Source organism: Trichomycterus rosablanca, chromosome 2, assembly GCF_030014385.1.
Source record: "Trichomycterus rosablanca isolate fTriRos1 chromosome 2, fTriRos1.hap1, whole genome shotgun sequence".
Classification (NCBI taxonomy): domain Eukaryota; kingdom Metazoa; phylum Chordata; class Actinopteri; order Siluriformes; family Trichomycteridae; genus Trichomycterus; species Trichomycterus rosablanca.
Window position 1 is genome coordinate 42,178,725 of NC_085989.1, and position 22,520 is coordinate 42,201,244.

The following is a 22,520-nucleotide window of genomic DNA, read 5'->3' on the forward strand; positions in this document are numbered from 1 at the left end:
AACGTTGTAAAATCGGGCAGATTCCCTGCAAACAGTATTGAGATTTTACATGCCACTGAAAGCATAAGCTTAATTAAAGCCATGTAACAGCACCATGTTGGTGTCAGTGCAGTGCTGAGAATGTGCAGGTCCCTTTTTGGTTGATCGGTACAGAATGATGATAGTGTACAGAGCATTAGATTACAGTCAGTAATTGTATAGCTGTATACGGTGGCTCAGTGGGTAGAATTGTCGTCTCACAGCAAGAAGGTCCTGGATTCGATCCCCAAGTGGGGCGGTCCGGGTCCTTTCGGTGTGGAGTTTGCATGTTCTCCCCGTGTCTGCATAGGTTTCCTCTCGGAGCTCCGGTTTCCTCCCACAGTACAAAGACGTGCAAGTGAGGTGAAGTTGAGATACAAAATTGTCCATGACTGTGTTTGATATAACCTTGTGAACTGATGAATCTTGTGTAACGAGTAACGTTTCTGTGACGAAGAGTGTAAAACATGACGTTAAAATCCTAATAAAACAAACAAACTAACTAAATTCACGGGAAAATTTGCGTAATTTCATGGACCTTGGTTTTTAAAAATCATTTCAGATTTCACAGATTTTTAAAAAAAAGTGCCACATTTCACGACATTCATTAAATTGCACTCATAAACTAAACGATATAATAAATGGAAGCTACAATACACAGCACAGCTACCTTAATGGTTGAATGTAAACCTAGAACATCCAGCGACGGTGCAAGGTTCTGTCTCAAATCTGAAAATTCTCATCTCCCCCCACGTCCATAGAATTGGTTGGAAGTTTTCCAGACTCAGTTACCCGAGTCGTGATTTTAGCTGCTTTACACTTCGACATCTTTGGCATTTTGACTAACCGATTACTAACTGAATTGCTGTAGGATTGTTAGGACCGCCTCATAGTGCAAATTAACCAGTAAACGTGAGGCACTTGAACGCTACGTGAATGAAAAATGTTAAATTCGCTAAACACAAACTTTACATTTTAATTTTATATTACACAGGAAATGGCTCATTTAAAGGTCCGTGATGTGATTTGCGATTTTCAGGGCAATGAATTAAGATGGAATGAAAGGGTGAATTAAGTTGGTCTTTAAATATAAAATAATTATTGAATGTACGTACCGGATAAACAAATGTACCTGATAAAATGGTCTGTGAGTGTTGATTGAGGAAGCAAAATTACACACAATTACACAATTAAAATTTTTTAAACAATTTATTTACACTTGAGATAAAAAAGGTTTAAACATTATAACAATGCAGTGAAAATGTGTGCTGCAGCACATCATAAACATCCATTAAGAATATTTCAGGATATGTAAAAGATGCCACAGTAATAGGACATCTAGATTTTAGCAACAGCAAATACTTTTAAGGATGTAGAAACACAATGACATTTGTAGTTGTACCCAAGAACAAACTGGACATACATTTAGTGACTGTATTAATTCTGGACACACTGATTATCAGTTAGCAGTTCTGTGTTCTCCATCTCTGGTCTCAGACCAGCTCTTTCACTCTTGATCTCTTGTTGTTCTTTTTCTTGGGCTCATCACTTGCTCGTTTCTTCCCCCTGGACAAAGTGCTCTGCTCAGACTTTTCCGTGCCCGAATGTGTTGCAGAAAGCTCTGGACAATTTGGTCTTTGAGTGTCCACTTGTGGTGCCGATGGAGGGTCGGCAGCATTGATGTTGCTAGAGCTGGCAAGCTGGCAGAGAGCAAAAGCTGCCGAGTGTCTGCGGTCACACTGCTCCTGGTCGGACGGCGTGGTCTGAACCTGCCTGGTATTGACGTGTTTTTGGAGCTCAGAACTGGTGGGGGGCCATTTAACCGGACTGCTGGAAAGAGCACGGAGGCAGAGGTTGAGAGGGGCTTCGGCTTCAGAGTCAGAGCTGATATCCGTGTCGGATTCATGGACTGTGGAGAGAGACCTGTTCCTCTTTCTCTTGGACAGGTTTAATGGAGCTGTTTTGCCATCGCTCTCATCATTCACAGCTTCGTCTGATGAATATTCAGCGCTGTTTATGGGAGTGGTAGTTTCCGTGTTATCTCTGAGAAGAGAGAAGTAATTATTAAAAATCCTTGATTTGTGTTAATGCTTTATAGTGAATTATAAATGTTTAAACTGAGTTCTGATTACTTACCGTTTTTGCTTTTGTTCACCACCCTCTTGCTGCTGGCTACACGGAATCCTATCAGGTTCTGTAATTGGTCTATTTCCTGAAGTGGGGCAGTCTGATTGGCAGGTAGAGTTCTGTGGGTTGGCAGAACGGTGCTGGGCGAATTCTGCAACACCCGGCCTGTCTGGAGACCCAGATGCAGCACAGCCAGCCATGGGGCTCTGGCGTGTGGTCCGGTCCCCTCCAGGCTGTTGGTCCTCCCTGGTATCTGATACTCTGTTGTAGGGGCTCGTCTGGAGATAACCGTACCCCCTATAGTCCCTGGACTCAAAGCTGTGCGGGAACATATGTACTGGGACGTACCTCTGGCCTTGTAAGGACGAAGGATGTTCTGGAGGACCATAAAGACCGTAAGGCAGTGGTGGAACTGGAAGAAAAGAGTGGCCGTATCTGTAGTGGTATGGATGAAGGAGGGCTGGACTTGGTGGGATTAAAGGTGCTGGGACCAGTGTTCTTTGATGCTCTTGCAGGCTTAGGCAGTAGGCTGGAGGAATGCCCTGATTTTGCATGTAAGGCTGGTAGAAGACATGTGAAGATCTTTCCGGGAGCAGGTATGGCTGGTAATCTGCTGTAGGTTTGAGGGGTACAGTGGTGGCTTGATGACCCCAGGTTTGCCCTGAGTGGAAGTTAGGTGAAACTAGCGTCTCACTTTCGCATTTCCGTGAAACTGGAGAAAATGCCGACGACGAAGTGCACTTGATCAGCCCCTCAGAAGTACCCAGAGTCCTGCTCTCACTAATCTTCAGCTCAGAGACGTTCTTTTGAGATGTCTTCTCAGAACTCTCTGTTTCCGTCATCTTTTCCGCACTCTGTTCCTCTTGGACGACTGACTCATCAAGTTTTTCTGCTGTTCCAGCTTTGCAGCTCGGGTGATCTGGGGGGTCGAGCCGGATCGGGCTTGGTTTAGCAGGCATCGAGGCTCCTAAAGGGAGTTGGTTTGAGGAGGTGCAGCGCTGTGGGGCTCTGGATGCTCTTGCAGTTTGTTCCCCACGCAGGGACACCAAGGAGATGGAGTTCTTACACAGGTTGTACTTCATATGGTTAAAAAGATGGGACTTGATGTTGCACGTGAAGGGACATTGGAAGCACTGATACTTGAAGGGCTTGCCAGGAGGACGGGGGATGTAATGAGGCTTCTTCGGTTTTCTCTCCGGCTGAGTTTGAGTTTCCATGTTCTTAGTCCTAAACAGGAAAAAATATAGAATGAATAGTTGTGGTTATGCAATGTTTCTGATACCTTTTTTTTTTTAAGGGTACCTTCACCCTGTGTGAACTGTACCCTGCAGGCTAGCTGCGTTTATTTCCCCGGGGTGCTATTTGCCAGTGAAGTTTACGGGTATGTATTCAAACTCTGAGCTAGTTTTGCATACGCTGAGGCAATTTTTTTAGGGCTTTTTTTGGCTTTGGTCATGTGGATTGTTTGAAGCACCGCTTGCTCCTGGCACACGGTGCTGCGACAGGTAGGAGCGGTTCTTGCGATGAAACCGTAGGCCTGTGGAGACTTGCTTCTCATCTTCGAAGCCCATGCTGACGGCGTGGGAAACTGCATACACCTGCTTCCCGTAACCCCACCTGCAAACCACTTAAAGACTCAATGATCTCACCTGCTCTGAGGACTAAGGAAAGCAGACTGGCTGCTGCTGATGATGAATTATCGTAACGGTACTTCATACGGGAGGAGTGCCAAATTTTAGCTGTGAAACCATACAGACGATTTCGCCTTTGCTTCTTGACACTGAAAGATGTACTCGTTTTAACCCGAGGATGCCCAACTCCAGCAGTACAGCTCTCTTTAACCCGACCCAAATCTACCTCATAGGACTTAATAATGGACTTGAGTTGTATTTCTAATTCTACACCATAAAACTTAAGCCCGTAGTGGATTATCAGGACTGGACCTGCGTAGCTCGGCTGTAAAGATCAGGGTTCGTTGAGGACGACTATGCTAAGATTTAGAAGCCGCAGGGTTGGTATTGGAAGGGTGAGGTTTCTTTTTTTCTTCTTGAGAAGTATTGCAGGTTCTCTGTTGTTAAGTCACTGCCTTAAGGAACCTGCTTGTCATGCATTGTCACAACAGGTTGTCAGTCCAGTTTTGGTTAAGCTCCACGCAAATACGGCCGCTCCCTCCGAAGGAATAAAATTGCTCGAAGACGTTTGTGTTGTGAAATTTTATTTCTTCTTTTTGTTCGCTGTATCTTAACGTCTGAATATTTTATATTGTACAGAAGGAACTGCTAATCAATGTTGAATTAAAAAAAAAAGAAGGAAAATCATTTAGTGAACAGTGTTAACATTGTACGAATGAAGCAGTAAAATACTGTAGATTTAATACAATTTTCAAGAGAATCCCAGTCACGAGGACAATAATCATCTGTCAATATTTGACCTTTTATTTAAATAGGACTCTTCCTCTGTGCTCTCTAGACATAGAATAGTTACTTTACAGAGTTTTCCCCACAATGTTTTGCATTGATAAGTATAACCTGTGAAAAAACAAGAGGTTTTGGGGTGTTTCTAAAACCCCAAATAATATCTATATGACTATATATCAAAAGTCAAAAGCACCTGCTGTTTCTACCCCAGTATAAATTTCTAGAATTGCTGAAATGACTCAAATCAACCCTAAAATCACGTCATGTGGCTAACAGAGGTGATTCAATTTTAGTTCGTGTCTAAGAGCCATTAAGTACAATTTAATAATAAGATCCTCAATATATGCCTGGTACTTACCTAATCACTGACGGACAACGGGTGGGCCGCTCAGAACGCGCGAAGCTGTCCCCGGCCTCGTACGGTGTCGGCGAGGACGATGACGACGTGCACGAGACTATTGAAGCTGTCGTGTCTGATCTGTCCCTGTGTGACTGTCTCTGTAGCTCTAAGTGGGGTGGAGTCTATGCCCAGGTAGAGCCCTGAGGCAGCACCTCTCTAGCTAATATTAGTCAGGCCCCGAGCCACGATTCACCAGCATGGCTTTTACAAGCTTGAGATCTTCAGCATGGTGGTGTATAATCCAGATCAGGGGGGAAGAGGGGTGTGGAAACAGCGTGAGGATACACTGCTGAGATTTGCATGCAGTTGAATTTCTGTTTTGCCTGATGTGTCGGGTTCATACCGGCTCTGTGGGAACGGATCAGTGGGAGTTTATTTCTAATTACTTATCTTTATTGCACAAAATTAGCTTTTAATGGTTTTTCCTATAAAATGGGGTTGGATCATTTTTATCATGTTTTATTTTTTAATGAAGTCTCTGCATAAAGACTTTTAGGAGAATTTTCAAGTGTGTCTTATTACTATAATTCTTTACTAAAAATGCTAAATGAACTACAGGTAAAATAATGAAAACAATATATGTATGTACACACACACTGATCAGCCATAACATTAAAACCCCACCTCCTTGTTTCTACACTCACTGTCCATTTTATCAGCTCCACTTACCATATAGAAGCACTTTGAAGTTCTACAATCACTGACTGTAGTCCATCTGTTTCTCTACATACTGTTTTAGCCTGCTTTCACCCTGTTCTTCAATGGTCAGGACCACCACAGAGCAGGTATTATTTATGTGGTGGATTATTCTCAGCACTGCAGTGACACTGACATGGTGGTGGTGTGTTAGTGTGTGTTGTGCTGGTATGAGTGGATCAGACACAGCAGTGCTGCTGGAGTTTTTAAACACCTCACTGTCACTGCAGGACTGAGAACAGTCCACCATTCAAAAAACATCCAGCCGACAGCGCCCCATAGGCAGCGTCCTGTGACCACTGATGAAGGTCTAGAAGATGACCAACTCAAACAGCAGCAGTAGATGAGCGATCGTCTCTGACTTTACATCTACAAGGTGGACCAACTAGGTAGGAGTGTCTAATAGAGTGGACAGTGAGTGGACACGGTATTTAATAATAAATAAAAAAATAATAAATAATACCGTGGGGGTCCTGACCATTGAAGAACAGGGTGAAAGCAGGCTAAAAAAGTATGTAGAAAAGTAGATGGACTATAGTCAGTAACTGTAGAACTACAAAGTGCTTCTGTATGGTAAGTGGAGCTGATAAAATGGACGGTGTGTGCAGAAACAAGGAGGTGGTCATAATGTTATGGCTGATCAGTGTATATGGACACTACCTAAAAATGCTAACATAAGCACAATAAACACATTACCTGCACTAAACACACTACGTGGCCAACAGTATGCAGACATGCAATTGTTTTAGACACATCTGCTACTTACTCACTGACAAACATTGTCATTAATAATGCAGCACAAACGGAGTAGTTCAGACATAAAATTCAGCAAATAAAATAACCTTTAGGAGCGTCATGATGATTTCCATGATCGAGCAGCCACACACAAACTGCACACATTTTCAGTTCAATGTTTGCTGGGGTCGGTGTAAAGCAATCTGTAATTCATGGAGTTCACGGAGCAGTGAAAATCCGAATTTTTGAGTGAGTAATTATGATTTGTGGTCTAGCAGTCTGACAAACAATTCTTTGTTGAACATTTTTGAGAGGTGTTCTGACGGGGCATTATGCTTTGTGACAACAGCTTGGGGAATTAGATCCACAAAAAAAATGATTTTCTAAGTTAGAGAAGTTTGAAAATTAGCTTGGTCAGTTGTGATCAATGAGTGTTATCATTAGTCCTTCCAAATCTATTTAGTTTACATTTACAACATTTAGCAGACGCTTTAATCCAAAGCAACATACAATTTTGACTGATACAATGCAAGCAATTAAGGTTCAGGGGCCTTGCTGAGAGGCCCAACACTGGCAGCTTGGAAGTGGTAGAACTTGTACTAGCAACCTTCTGATCACTAGTCTCATGCTATAACCAGTAAGCTACATCTGCACAAGGTCTCTGGTGTTCATAAATATTTATTAGTATAGTCAAATGATGGATCTTCTTTCTTGGCAGTAACTAATATGTCCAGCAGTCAGTTGCAGTCTCAAAACTCAGACTCACATCTCAGTTCAGTTGTGTATGTTGTGGCGAGGCACGGTGGCTCGGTGGGTAGCACTGTTGCCTCACAGCAAGAAGGTCCTGGGTTTTATTCCCAGGTGGAGCAATCCAGGTCCTTTCTTTGTGGAGTTTGCATGTTCTCCCCGTGTCTGTGTGGGTTTCCTCCGGGTGTTCCGGTTTCCTCCCACAGTCCAAAGACGTGCAAGTGAGGTGAATTGGAGATGCAAAATTGTCCATGACTGTGTTTGACTTTTAACTTGAACTGATGAATTTTACCAGTAGCTACCAGCTAACCATTAGTTACCTGTCCTGAATGTAACCAAAAGTGTGTAGAACATGATGTTAAAATCCAATATATTCCTATGCAATTAACATAAGATTTGATCGTAGCCCTTTTAGACTGAATGTAAATGAGTTTCTGTGCTCCTGCAGTGGTCCCACTAATCCTGAAGGCCCTGGTCTACGATGAACGAAGAGGAGCATGCAGTCTGGGCTCAAATGTGCGGGATGCTGCATGCTACGTGTGCTGGGCATTTGCTCGAGCTTACGACCCCAAAGAGCTGCAACTGTACGTCAATCAGATTGCCAGGTAATAACATCCATTCACAAACCATGTGCATAGCTCAACAAATCAGGAGTAGATTAGAGGCTGTGGTAGCTCAGCACTTAAGGTACTGGACTAGTAATCAGAACGTTACTGGTTCAAGCCCCGCTACTGCTAGGATGCTACTGTTAAGTCTTTAGAGTGGCACCAAAATTTGTTTTTCAGTAGACTTATGCCTAGTTCACACTACATGATTTTTGCCCTGATTTTCGCTCGGCGACTGGTCGGCGCTAGATTTGCCGGCTCGTGAGCAACTCGGCGTTCGCTCGGCAATCGAAACTCGGCCCTCAATCGCTGTGTGAACTACTCAACAACTCGATCCAAGGCTCGCCGAGCGCTCTGTGACTGAAGTTATATATCTAGCATGTCAACTGGCAATGAGCGCGGTGTCGAACAGCCAATGAGAACGCAAGATACGGGTGAGGGGAAACGCAGGGGAGGAGTTGTAAAAAGGTAGGACAGGGGCATAATATAGTTTATATCAGAATACATCGGCACACACACAAGTTTTACAGTATTTCTGACCTGATCGTTCTCTACAAAACATAACACCAACGTTGCATTGCAAAAATATTTATTAACCTCCAACTCACTATAGAACAATCCCTGCTGGTCTTGTAGCCGCACAAACTTTGATCACTTGCTACTTGTTGACGTGCATCTTTGGACGTGGTATCATTACACCCCTCGTCACTTCTTGCGTGTGATTTCGTGACAAAACATAGTTTGAGAGAACAGAGAAGCTCACCTGCGATTCCAGTTGGTGATAGATGGTGTAGTGTGAAACCCCCTATCGCCGATCAGTCGTGTAGTGTGAAATACACACCGACTTGAAAGACTCCCGATTAGAAGAGATCCAGTTGTGCAGTGTGAACTGTACGGCGACCTGACGATTTGGAAAGTCATGTAGTGTGAACTTGCCATTAATGCTAAATCACAGTAGATACAAAATGTATTCATGTTTACACATGCTGTGCTTGTTTTATGACTTGTCTGTAGCATTTGGATTAGAAAACAGTTGGAAAAGTTTTAGTTTGTGGCTGCATTTTGGGATTTTAAAGTGGCTTCAGAAAGTATTCAGGCCCCTTGAACTTTTTGCACACATATGCAATCAATATGTTGATTTTTACCCATGATTCTACACTTGTCGACGAGAAAAAATACGATATTCACAAAGGTATACAATCCCCTTCCTGTAACTCTCCAAATGATGGTCATGTGCACCATGTTTGCTTTAATGTATCTAGAATTCAATTAAAGTTCACCTGTATAATTTTATTTGATTGGACGTAGTTTGAAAAGGCACAAACCTGTCCTCATCCCACTGATCAATAATATCTGTTGGATGCCTGCTGGGACGGTAGAACCTTAAGCATCCTTCAGTGCTGAGCTAGCATTGAAGACTGCTGCGCCACGTGAGCACCTGGTCTCCCTTTAGCCTTGACAGGATATCTAAGTTTATTGTTATTAATTAGCAACAATAAACTCTCAGGGGCCATTGGGTTGATGGAACAGTCTAATGTGGTAATTTATCCAGTCCCGGATGCTTAACATACATAATAAGCTGTGTCTGAGGGAGAGTCGGTCAAAGCAGGGCTCACCTCCTTGCCAGTGCAAAAGCGACCATTCGATTGAAACCTTGGTGTAAAAAGGTGAAAGAATACAAAGAGCAAAGCGTATTCTTTTATAGGTTAAAGGAGGTCTTAAATAATTCACCATTGGTCCTTGGTCAGCGTGGGTGATGTGCTTACAGTAGCAGAATTGCATTGCAGGTGGCTTTGTTGACCAGTGCTTTTGCTAAACTATATGGACAAAAGTAATTGGACTTGCAAAAACAAATGGTAATATATTTGAAATAGTGACCTCTATGTGATCTTTTCAGCTATAACAACAGCCACTTTGGGTATGTCTTTGGGAATTTGTACTCATTCATTGAAAAGAGCATCTGTATGTCTGACCACTGATGTTGGTCAAGCAATACTTGATTGATATTCCAGTTCATTCCAAAGCTGTTCAGTGGGGCTAAGGTCAGGGCTCTATGCAGTAGACTGGAGTTTCTTGTTTTGTGCACAGGGGCACAATCATGCTGGAACAGGAAAGGGCCTTCCCTAAACTGTTTCTGCCAAGTTGTAAGTGTAAAGTTTCCCCCATATAACTGATGTATTACATTTGTCAGCAATTATTGTGGCTGAAACACATAAATTAGAAGAGGTGTCTCAATACTTTTATCCATATAGTGAATCTTCAGGCTTCAGGGAAGAGCAGTAATCCTGCTACTATGTTTCTGTTTCTCATACTGTCAGTTCGTCTAAGCTAGTCAGCAATTTCTAGACCCTCCCCTGTTTCCTCACACCAGGAAAACCTGTTTAAGTCAGACTGTTTGTGCGGATTATACACAAAACAATAAATGCTTGTTTCTACGCTCGGTTTGGCCAAGTTCAGCAAAAACCCTAAGGGGACTACAGTAACAAAACATATAGTTGTACTGTAAGTGAAAACATTTGTAATTTTTATATAAAAAGGTGGTTTATACATAATATAGGTGTTTAAAGGAACGCTGAGTGTTTTTAGAAGGCATTGATATTGTTTAAAACCAGTTTGGAATGCCTCTCCCAGTCTTTTCTTCACACCCTTTCTCTGTCTAAGTCAGGTGTGTTGTTTTTTGTCTTTGTCAGTGTGTGTTGCAGGGCTGTTATTGCATCGAATTTTATATTCTATATAATACACAACTCAGCATGTTTTTACTGCATCTAAAGTAAGAAAAAAAAAAAAACAGAAAATTTGCTAGGAGCTCGGGTGGTGCAGCTGTCCAATGCCAAGTTCACACTACACTTTGCCAAGTCGTCAGGTCGCTATACAGTTCACACTACACAACTGTAATCAGGAGTCTATCAAGTCGGTGTGTATTTCACACTACACGACTGATTGGTGATAGGGGGGTTTCACACTACACCATCTATCATCAACTGGAATCACAGGCGAGCTTCTCTGGTCTCTCAAACTACGTTTTGTCATAAAAACACACACGAGAAGTGACGAGGGGTTTAATGATACCACGTCCAAAAATGCACGTCATCAAGTAGCGAGAGATCAAAGTTTGTGTGCTGATGTGCAGCGTTAAATCAAGTAGGAGAAATAAATGAATCTGAGTGGATTTGGCTACGTGGCCAGCATGGATTGTTTGTTCTATAGTGAGTTGGAAGTTAATACGTATGTTTTGCAATGCAAAGTTGATGTTGTTTTGTAGAGAACGGTAAGGTCAGAAATACTGTAAAACTTGAGTGTCTGCCCCGTCCCACCTTTTTACAACTCCCCTGCGTTTCCCCTCACCCCGTATCTTGCGTTCTCATTGGCTGTTCGACACCACACTCATTGTTAGTCAGCCAACTCATATCCAGATATCTGGCAAGCTAGATATTTATCTTCATTCGCCGATCGCTTGGCGAGCCGCTCGGATCGAGTTGTTGAGTAGTTCACACAGTGGGTGTGTTCGAAAACCTAGGGAGCTGCCTTGCTGTCTTACTGCCTACATAGGCAGCTGCTTCAGTAGAGAGGATTCTAATAGGTCAGTGACTTATAAGGCAAGTTATTTGAACGCGCTACTTAGACAGCGATTCCATCGGTTTTCGCATTTAGCATCTTGCCATTCAAACCAATGGGATGGGGTGGCACAGCGTGCTAGCATGTCAACTCACATCTCCCTTTGTGTACCGAAAACAGTTAAATTCGCTGACGAGCCCGAACTTGCAAATAAAAACACTTGTGCAAGTTTATACAAGTCAATAATATCAATATCAATAATATAAATATAATATAAATATATATATAAATATAATAAAAAATCAATAATAATTTATTTATGTTTGAAAATAACTCCATTCATTTCTCCGCCCCGTCAGCCATGTTTTTTTTATTTTTCTGTGAGAGAAGAGCTGCCGCACTGAATGCTGGGATTGCCTTGATCACTAAGGACGCTTCCGATGCTCACTCGTTCTTGAGTCAAAATAAAATTTTTAGGTGCCTAACTAGAGATTGAGAGTGGTTTCGATCGCCGAACGAATGCCAAGTTGCTCCCGAGCCGGCAAATTTTGCGCCCATCAGGGCAAAAATCGTGTAGTGTGAACTAGGCATAACACACTAACACACCACCGCGGTGTCTGAAGTCGCGAGTTTAAGTCTTATCAGAGCCTCAGACCTGCCCAGGTCCACACAAAAACAATTGGCTGTGTTCGAGGGCTGTCATATGAAATCTCCGTAAATTCGCTTGGTGCTCGAAAATCAGCTCTCGATCGCTATGTGTGAACTGTTTAACGACTCGATCGGAGCGTCTCTACGATTGCTCGCAGACTTACGAAAAATATCTGTTAGTTAGACAGCGGTTGCATCATTGGCTGTCCCTGCCCACTGTCGCAGTTTTAGCTTACTAAGCTAAGAGAATTAGCCCCAGGCCATTCAAATTAATGATACATTGTCACTGACAAACACAAAATTGGATGTAAATTACACTTGAACACATTTATAAAAATTTTGAAGTAATGAGTAACATGAGTAATGGTAACAGACTTTGGACAGGATGCTAATTCATTGCTCCCCAGAAATAGCCAATCACGGCAGGGTTATTATCGTTAACGAAAACGAACGAAATAACAAAAACTGAAATTGAAAAAACATTTTCGTTAACTGAAATAAATAAAAACGATAATTAAAAGAAAAAATGATAACTAACTGTAACTGTATTATGCGTTTACAAAACTAACTAAAGCATACTAAAATTATAGATAGAATACCCTTCGTTTTCGTGTTTGTCAATTTATTTATGAGCATTGTGAACTGATATGAAATAGATTTTTTCACTTGAGCAGTTTTACGTTAGCTGCCGGCACCGTACGGTACCTCATGCTCCCTGACGGCACTTCTTGTTTACATTCTGTTTCTGCTCACCACGCTAGCCTGCCAAATGATGAGAGCAAAAGTTAAGTTGATGTTTTTCTCAGATTGAGCTCCCTGATGTGTGTCTCATGAATTAGTTTATATTATTATTAGGGCTGTCGTAATCGTGATTAAAGTGTTAAATTTTTTATCGCGATTAAAAAAATTAATCGATTAATCAAACTATTTTTATTGAGCTGTTTTTGCCACGTAAATATGTGTCTCTGTGGTAATTTGCGTTTTTTAAAAGTGCATGAATCAGAACGCTGATTAACAGAACAAAATAAGCACAGCCGGACACGGTCAATTCTGAGATCTTCCCTACATACTTGCTCCCTATGCCCTATGGTACTCTTAACATTCTTAAAGGGCCAGACAATATATTTGTAAATCACATTACATGACAGGTGAGACGTTAGAAAACAACATTCTTTTTCTTAGAATAGCCCTTTTTTTAAGGAAAAATTGTTCTTGTGTGAATTACAAGGGCAGGAAAAACTACGGTACACACAAAAGGTGCACCGGAGCCCATGGCAGGGGGGCCTCCACAGGGCTCTAGACTAACTTTTTGCACTGGTTGCACTGGTGCGCCTAACTTTTTTTCTTAGGTGCACCAGCACAAAAGTTAGGTGCACCCTAATTTTCAACTGCATCGCATTTAACACCTTAGTTTTACAGGTTCACTTGTTTTTTCGCTGTCCATATAGGCAATATTGACTTGTAAATGATTAAATAACAGTCTGGTCAACATGGCCTCGTCTGTTGATGTTTGTTGCTGTCTGCCGCTGAAAGGCAGTGGGGAGAGGGGACCCATGGGCAGTGCATTTACTGCGGCATGTAATGTGTTTTATAGATGCATTGTGCTTTTCATCCTTTCAATTCAAAATGTATTAGAACCAGTCACAAATACAATTTTGACGGCCATGGTTTTCCCATGCTCTTTACAGTTAATTATAGTATTATAATCTCATTATAGTACACTATTATAAAAATTATAACAATAATAATAGAGTATATCTATTCATGTATGTATGTATGTATGTATGTATATATATATTTTTGTGTGTGTGTGTGTGTGTGTGTGTGTGTGTATGGGGCTCTAGTGTTAGAGTGTAATCTTAAATAAAGTGCATTATATTATCGGCTTTACTGGATCTTTTACACAGATTCCCAAAATCGATTGCGGTGCACTTACTGTGTATTTTGATAACATGTATTCTAACACTTCACTGTCTTTTAGTTATTTTTATATTTTACTTAACGAAAATATTATTGTGTTTTTACTTTCGCTATCGTCGCACTTAACCGCTAGCATTAGCCTATTGCTACTAGAGGGTCGGCTCACCACTGTTACGGGTCTCTTGCTGTGTGGTGATGAATGTGTGGGAATAAAAGCACACGACAAGGTAGACTTCACTGTAACGGTTTAGTCAGGACTTCAGTAAGCGTTACAACACTTTAAACTGCCTAGCTCCAGAAACCGAACTTTTATACTTTGGCCGTCCGGCGAGTCTCATATACAAAACTAAACTAACTGAACGTCCGGTGCTGCATTCTGATTGGTTGAGCTGAATGTCGCTCACATATCACCGATACAATATTGTCCCGCCCTTCACTGTCTCTGATTGGTTTAGACCATTATATTGGCCTAATGTGTGTCTGTTGTTGTACCACAGGGAGACTTTCAGAGTAGCGGAGACTTTTTTCCCCTTGAACTGCTGGTCGCACCGGTGCGACCTGAGATTTTTTTTAGTCGCACCATTGAGAAATTAGGTCGCATGTGCGAATTGGTCGCACTCTAGAGCCCTGCTCCACAACATGAACTCAACCACTCACCTCACTGCCCCCACATTGGCTGCACTCGCCAGGTCGTTATTATTATATTACAATATTTTCGTTAAACTTAAAAGTAAAATTAAAATAACTAAAACTGTGCATTAAAAATACCAGAGGCAGGAATTTGGACTTGAAGTGTAACTTCTGTGAGTACTTTTAATTCATTCTGATCAGCTGTCAGCATATGCAATTTGTTGAGGGGGCCCAACATTTGTTATCGCGTGACAGCCCTAATTATTCTGTTCATGTGTGTCCTTAGTCTTCTGATTATTTTCAGCAGCAGTATTATACACGTTTTGCACTTAAGGCTACTATCTTGTGGACTGTTACAGTTTACAGTTGGTTGTTCAACAGTAATTGAATACATTTTTTAAATGGTATCTTTTGTTGAGTTTTTATTACACAATACTTACTCTGACCTTTTTTAATCCTGCACCTGAAAAATAACCCAAAGTATGAAAAAACTAAAACTAATACTAGAACTAATGAAAACTAAACTAAAACTAAGCATTAAGAAAATAATAAAAACTAATAAAAACTAGCAAACCCACTCTATAAACTAATTAAAACTAACTGAATTAGAGAAAAAAAAGTCACAACGAAATAAAACTAAACTATAATGAAAAATCCAAAACTATTATAACCTTGCCAAAGGGCTGATGGCAACGCTTGGTATTCAAACCCTGGGCTTGTGGAATTTATCACTGCACCACCTGAGTGCCCTTTTTCTGTATCTCTAAATGTGTATTTGGGTTATGCTTATCTGTAAAATCTGTTTTACAGAAGAATGGAAAAGTGTAGGTTTTAGAAAACTTGACAAGTTGTGTGTGTGTGTGTGTGTGTACGTGTGTGTATGTGTGTACGTATCAGACAGAAGAAAAAATAAAAATAGCCTAGAGCATTACAGGTTAATCATTGTCTTTTCAATCATAAAGCCTTGCTGTAATGGTATCCAGTAAAGTAGAGATGAAGATATACCGTCTGATTTGACATGCCTCTCCCCTCCCCTCCCTGCTCCAAGGGCAAGTGCGGGCCCATCCACAACCGACTGCACCGTTTGGTTCAGTTTGTCACTCAACCCCCCTCCCTCCCGAGCGCTGCCAGGTTTCGGCTTGGTCGGTGTGGTTTCGGTCACCTTCTCGCACAAGCTTGTTAGGTCCTGTTGTCGCTTCCCAGCAATCTTCTGCACTTGCTGCATCTGCTTGTGCGCTGTGTGTATGTCAACCTGAGTCAGTTCGTACAGCCAGAACTATGCCTTCTGTGTCACAGCTGTCTAAACATACACATCTGGAATGATGACCATGTCAGAACCGTGTTTAGAAACTGAACTGATGATGGGACAGTGGTAGCCTTGTGGGTAGGGCTTTGGTCTATCAATTAAAAAGTTGAGAGTTTGAATCCCAGCTCTGCCATGCAGCCACTGTTGGGCCCTTGAGCGAGGCCCTTAACCCTCTCTGCTCCAGTGGCTGACCCTGCGCTCTGACTCCAGTTTGTTGTACTGTAATAGCGCATGCCTATAGAGTGTGGCGATGCCGTTTAGCTTTTACCGTGTTGGGCTTGGGATTTTTGCGCTTGCCTTGGTGCTTGGAGTTTACCTGATTGAACTTTGACCCATTTGCCACTGACCTTTTCAAAGTGCCTCCAATGAGATGAACTGTTTGATATGCCATGGTAAAAGCGACTCAATTTACAGAATTAACAATGCTTAGCATGAACAAAGCTTAACGTGACTTATTGTACTACAACAAGTGAGGAATTTCATTAGCGGAGAGAACTTATGAGCAGTAATAACTAAAATAAAGAGGTTTAGTGTTCCTGTGTCGTTCTTTTAGTACATTAAGCCGTGTAAAGCTTTTTTTTAATGATGGGTGTTTTAGACTCTCGCTCCGAAAAGCTGATTCTTACCATTTCTCAGCACCCCGAGCTATAACACAAGTTTAAATGTGAAACCACCACACAGTGAGGAAAATACAGCTAAACACAGATACATGTGGACACCTTCAAAGTGAAGTTGATGCTTGTTCCACACAAATGCAGATTCGCCATAAGAACGAGCCCTGCCAGGTTTCGGCTTGGTCGGTGTGGTTTCGGTCACCTTCTCGCACAAGCTTGTTAGGTCCTGTTGTCTTCCTAACAATCTTCTGCACTTGCTGCTGTATGTCAGCTTGAGTCAGTTCATACAACCAGAACGATGCCTTCTGCATCACAAATTTCTAAACATACACATCTGGAATGATGATTTGATGTCAAAACCATGCTCAGAAAGTAAACTGATGATGCGACAGTGGTAGCATAGTGGGTAGAGCTGTGGGCTACCAATCAATAAGTTGAGAGTTCGAATCCCAGCTCTGCCATGCAGCCACTGTTGGGCCCCTGAGCAGGACTTTTAACCCTCTCTGCTCCAGGGGTGCCATACAATGGCTGACCCTGCGCTCTGACCCCAGTTTGTTGTACTGTACACGTGCATATGTATATATGACAAATAAATGCAGTGTGGCGATGCTGTTTAGCTTTTGCCGCGTTGGTCTCAGGATTTTTGCGCCTGCCTTGGTGCTCAGAGTTCATCTGATTGAACTTTGACCCAGTTTGCCGCTGACCTTTTCAAAGCGCCGCCAATGAGATGAACTGTTTGATATGACGCAGTAAAAGCGACTCAGGCAGGATGAACAATGCTTAGCATGAACAAAGCTTAACGTGACTTATTGTACTTCAACAACAGGTGAGGAATTTCATTATTGAAGAGAACTTATGAGCAGTAATAACGAAGAGAGGTTTAGTGTTCCTGTGTCGTTCTTTTAGTACATTAAGCCGTGTAAAGCTTTTTTTTAATGATGGGTGTTTTAGACTCTCGCTCCGAAAAGCTGATTCTTACCATTTCTCAGCACCCCGAGCTATAACACAAGTTTAAATGTGAAACCACCACACAGTGAGAAAAATACAGCTAAACACAGATACATGTGGACGCCTTCAAAGTGGAGTTGATGCTTGTTCCACACAAATGCAGATTTGTCTCATATTTGCACTTTAATGACATGTTACTGCACCACTCAAGCCAAGAGCTGAACAAAGTGTATGTAAATGCACCTTAAGACTTGCCGTTAGTGCTGTAAAAATGGTACATTTAAATCCCAAACACTAACAATAGCAGAGGTGTTTGTGTACATACACTGCAACAAGCACAGAAAATCAGCCTCGATTTTGTGTTGCTCCAGGCCACCACCAGTTCATCAAATCCATCAGTGTATGTTTGTAGCTGTGCATGGTGTTTTCTTAAGTGTGCCTGTTGTGTGCTCCCGTGCGTGTGCCCGCGAGCGACGGTGCCAGCGGCACATCATTCTCCAGACTGTGTGTATATCTTTGGTGGGAATCCCTCGCGGGCACGTTCACATAGCCTGTCAGCATGGAAGAGGGAGAGTGCAGAAACAGAAAGAAAAGAGGGCACTGGGGTGCTACGGGAAAAAACAACAAGCTACGTTTCACACACTGGGAGAATTTCATCATAATCTGAGTAGAGGCTCAGCAGGTGAGCGGGAGTTATTCCAGCTCATCGTGCAGAGCTGGGTAAAGATTGCACAATGCTGCATTCAGCGCCGAAACCCATTAACCAAATCCTTCAAGTATGTCATAGTTTCTGTTGTACAGTAATCGACTAATTATCCTGGAGTAACAAAAACAGATCAAAGATAATTAAATGAGGAAGCATAGGGGTGTTTTCCTCAGGGAAACATAAAACTTCTTCTCTCTATTCTGTCTTTTTGACCACCTTGGGATTAGGTTGAATATGCTGTAAGGCTGTATGATAATAGCTTAGATCAGACTTCTGGTTGACATTGAAAAATATACTGCATGCAAAAATTTGGACAACCCAAATTAAAACTTTTTGTTGATTTTTTTGATGTCAGCACTTCCTTCACAAAGATCAAATGTTTGCATGTTTGAATGAATGCCTTTATTGTTATTGTGTATATAAAAATACACTGCCTGGCCAAAAAAAAGGTCACCACCTGGATTTGTCATGCATCAAGCAGAAAAAACATCTAAGGAGATTGCTGAAACTACTAAAATCGGGTTAAGAACTGTCCAACGCATTATTAAAAAGTGGAAGGACAGTGGGGAAACATCATCTTCGAGGAAGGAATGTGGTTGGAAAAAAATTTTGAATGATGGTGATCGGCGATCACTTAAACGTTTGGTGAATTCAAATCGTAGAAAAAAAACAGTAAAACTCAGTGGTATGTTTAATAGTGACAGTAAGAGCATTTCCACATGCACAATGCAAAGGGAACTCAAGGGATTGGGACTAAACAGCTGTGTAGCCTTAAGAAAACCACTTGTCAGTGAGGCTAACCGGCAAAAACGGCTTCAATTAGCTAGGGAGCATAAAGATTGGACTCTGGAGCAATGGAAGAAGGTCATGTGGTCTGATGAGTCCAGATTTATGCTATTCCAGAGTGATGGGCGCATCAGGGTAAGAAGAGAGGCGGCTGAAGTGAAATAAATGTTGTGACATTGCAGAATGTTGTAATCAAAGCTAAAGGCGGTCCAGCCAAATATTAGAGTGTGTGACCTTTTTTTGGCCAGGCAGTGTATAACAAAATTTTCAATGTAACTCATACACACTAAAACAGTGAAAAATACACAACAATGAAGTCCTTAAATATTAAGGTTCAGATGTATAAAAAGAAAAAGTATATAAAAAATACAACCCCAAATCAGAAAAAGTTGGGACAGTATGGAAAATGCTAATAAAATAAAAAAATGCAGTGTTCCTTACATTTACTTTGACTTTTATTTGATTGTAGACAGGATGAACCTGAGATATTTCATGTTTTATCTGCTCAACTTCATTTTATTTGTTAATATACCTACATTCCTGCATTTCAGGTCTGCAACACATTCCAAAAAAGTTGGGACAGAGGCAATTTAGGACTAGTAATGAGGTGAAAAAACTAAATAATGATGTAATTCCAAACAGGTGATGTCAGCAGGTGATTGTGATCATGGTTTGGTACAAAAGCAGCATCCAGGAAAGGCTGAGTCTTTGATGAGCAAATATGATCAGAGGATCCAGTTTATCAACAAATGTGTGAAAAAATTATTGAAATGTTTGAAAACAATGTACCTCAAAGAAAGATTGGAAGGGATTTGCATATTTCTCCCTCTACAGTGCATAATATCATTAAACCATTCAAGGAATCAGGAGGAATTTCAGTGCGTAAAGGCCAAGGGCGCAAGCTTAAGCTGAATGTCATGATCTTCGATCCCTCAGATGACACTGCATCAAGAACCGCCACTGAAGTAATGATAGTCGATATAACCACACGGGTGAGGGATTACTTTGGCAAACCTTTGTCAAGCACTTCAACACGGAGTTACATGCACAAATGCCACTTAAAACGTAATTGTGCATAAGTTAACATAAGTCGTATGTTAACCACGTCCAGAAGCGGGCTTCTCTGGGCTCTGAATCATCTAGGATGGATCATCACACAGTTGAAACGTGTATTGTGGTCAGATGAATCAGCATTCCAGGTCTTTTTTTTGGAAAAAATAGATTCCGTGTGCTCAAAGACGAAAAGGATAATCCAGACTGTTATCAGCCTGGGTCCAAAAGCCAGGGTCTGTCATGGTATGGGGTCGTGTCAGTGCCCTTGGCAAAGGTCATTTACACTTCTGTAATGATAAATCTGTCACTAATTATGATGTATCACCTTAAGTCATGACTTTATAAACTGCCCAAATCCAGGTGTACAATGCTGTCAAATGGGCTTTGTAAAACTATTAAAAAGGGGTCTAAGGTGTAGTCAGGATTGCCAGGATTTAAATAATAAAAAATAGACTGTATTTAAATATGAATTTTCTTTCTTTTCATCTCTGATTAGTGCTCTGGTGATTGCTGCCATTTTCGACAGGAACGTCACATGCAGGAAAGCTGCATCTGTAAGTTCTCACCAACCTCTGGCACCTCTCACCTTTACTGCATGTATAATAATAGAATTAAATGGGTCTTTTCTCTTCTTCAGGCTGCTTTCCAAGAAAATGTCGGCAGGCAGGTAAGAACAGACACCAGAATTACACTAGTTTGAATACCTGTTAGAGTCAAATACATTTAATCCATCATTTTACTAATTTGATGGCCATGTACAACACCTGAAGCCAAACTGTATTTACAGAAAGATTTATAGAATACCACAGGCTATTACAGATGTTTGGACAAGTTGAAAAAGAAGCAGCAGCAATGCAGAATCGCTTAGTAGATAATAGATGTATTTTACTAATGTACACAAGTGAATATATATACAGTGCTCAGCATAAATGAGTACACCCCAACAGATTTGTCAGAAAACCTTTAGTTTCTTTACAGAATCAACATTTTCTATGGGGTACTATACTACAGAATACTCCTACAAATGTGGGCCATTGATTGCAAACAAGATTTGTTCATTTGTACACACAAAAAAGTTATTTTCTTAACAAATTCATTTAAGACCATGTTGCAAAAATGAGTACACCCCAATGAAAGTCTTAGGAGTTTAGACTACAAAATTCTAATTAACATGAATTTAACCACATGTGAGTCTAATTATTCATTAAACAGGTGTCCAGCAGACAGTTGACAGTTAAAAGGGCATTACTTAACAAAGAAAACCCCATCCCATTTCATGCTGTCAGCAGTGGCACCACATGGAAGAGAAATGTCACAAGACCTGAGAAAGAAAATTGTTTCTTTACACAAGAAAGGTGAAGGCTACAAGAAGATCGGCAAAGCTTTACTGATCAGTCAGAATACTGTAGCAAAAGTGATACAAAAATTTAACAAAGATGGAACTGCAACCATCTTACAGAGACGTCCAGGCCATCCACGGATGTTAACACCCAAACAGGAGCGTCTTCTGATGAGAAGTGTTGAAGAAAATCGGCATGCAAGTTCACTGCAGTTAGCTAAAGAGGTAAAAAGCCAAACTGGGGTGACTTTTTCCCGTGACACAGTACAGCGTACACTGCAGAAGAATGGCATGCATGGGTATCATCCACGAAGGAAGCCTCTCCTGAAGCCCATGCACAAAAAAGCCCGCCTAGAATTTGCCAGGGCCCATGCTGAAAAAGATGAAGACTACTGGGACTCTATACTCTGGAGTGATGAGACCAAGATAAATGTTTTTGGAACTGATGGCTTCCAAACTGTATGGCGTCGCAAAGGTGAGGAGTACAAAGAAGAATGCATGGTGCCTACAGTGAAACATGGTGGTGGCAGTGTCCTTATGTGGGGCTGCATGAGTGCTGCTGGTGTTGGGGAGCTGCATTTCATCGATAGTATCATGAATTCACAGATGTGCTGCTCTATATTGAAGGACAAGATGCTACCATCACTTCATGCCCTTGGTTGTCATGCACTTTTCCAACATGACAATGATCCAAAACACACATCTAAGGCCACTGTTGCATTTCTGAAGAAGAACAGGGTGTAAGTGAATCAGTATGTCTCCTGATCTGAACCCAATCAAACACCTATGGGGAATTCTGAAGACACAGGTTGAGCATCACTCTCCATCCAGCATCCAGGCTCTAAAAGAGGTCGTTCTTGAAGAATTGAAAAAGATAGACGTTGCAATTTGTCGCCAACTTGTTCATTCCATGATTAGAAGACTTAATGCTGTCCATAAAAATCATAGTGGTCATATAAAATACTAGATGTAGTACTTTTTGATGTGGGGTGTATTCATTTTTGCATCAACTCATTTGAGTAAAACTGAATATTTTGTAATCTAAGTTATATTATTAACCTTACTTTTATGTTATGGGTTAAAGAAATGTTCTATGAAACTCAGTCTTGTCAAAATTTAGAAAATTGTTCCTGTGTTCAGTGAGATATTGATTAAAATCTTACTTTTCAAAGGGGGTGTACTCATTTATGCTGAGCACTGTATATATATATACGTATATATATTTATTTATATACCGATCAGCCATAACATTAAAACCACCTCCTTGTTT

General features: G+C 41.3%; 2 protein-coding genes across 2 annotated transcripts in view; one reads left to right on the forward strand and one right to left on the reverse strand.

Annotated features, from left to right (window-relative positions):
* tbcd (tubulin folding cofactor D) overlaps window positions 1-22,520 on the forward strand; it is an 86,429-nt gene that overhangs the window by 23,134 nt on the left and 40,775 nt on the right. The window contains exons 14-16 of the mRNA XM_063015908.1: window positions 7,589-7,745; window positions 20,408-20,465; window positions 20,549-20,578. Coding sequence (XP_062871978.1) covers window positions 7,589-7,745; window positions 20,408-20,465; window positions 20,549-20,578 — 245 coding nt within the window. The remainder of the gene's footprint in view (window positions 1-7,588; window positions 7,746-20,407; window positions 20,466-20,548; window positions 20,579-22,520) is intronic.
* Window positions 1,482-4,995, reverse strand: znf750 (zinc finger protein 750). Its single transcript, XM_062990852.1, is given in 3 exon segments — window positions 1,482-2,028; window positions 2,155-3,372; window positions 4,921-4,995. Coding segments are annotated over 2 exon segments (1,755 nt in total). The 5' UTR covers window positions 3,363-3,372; window positions 4,921-4,995.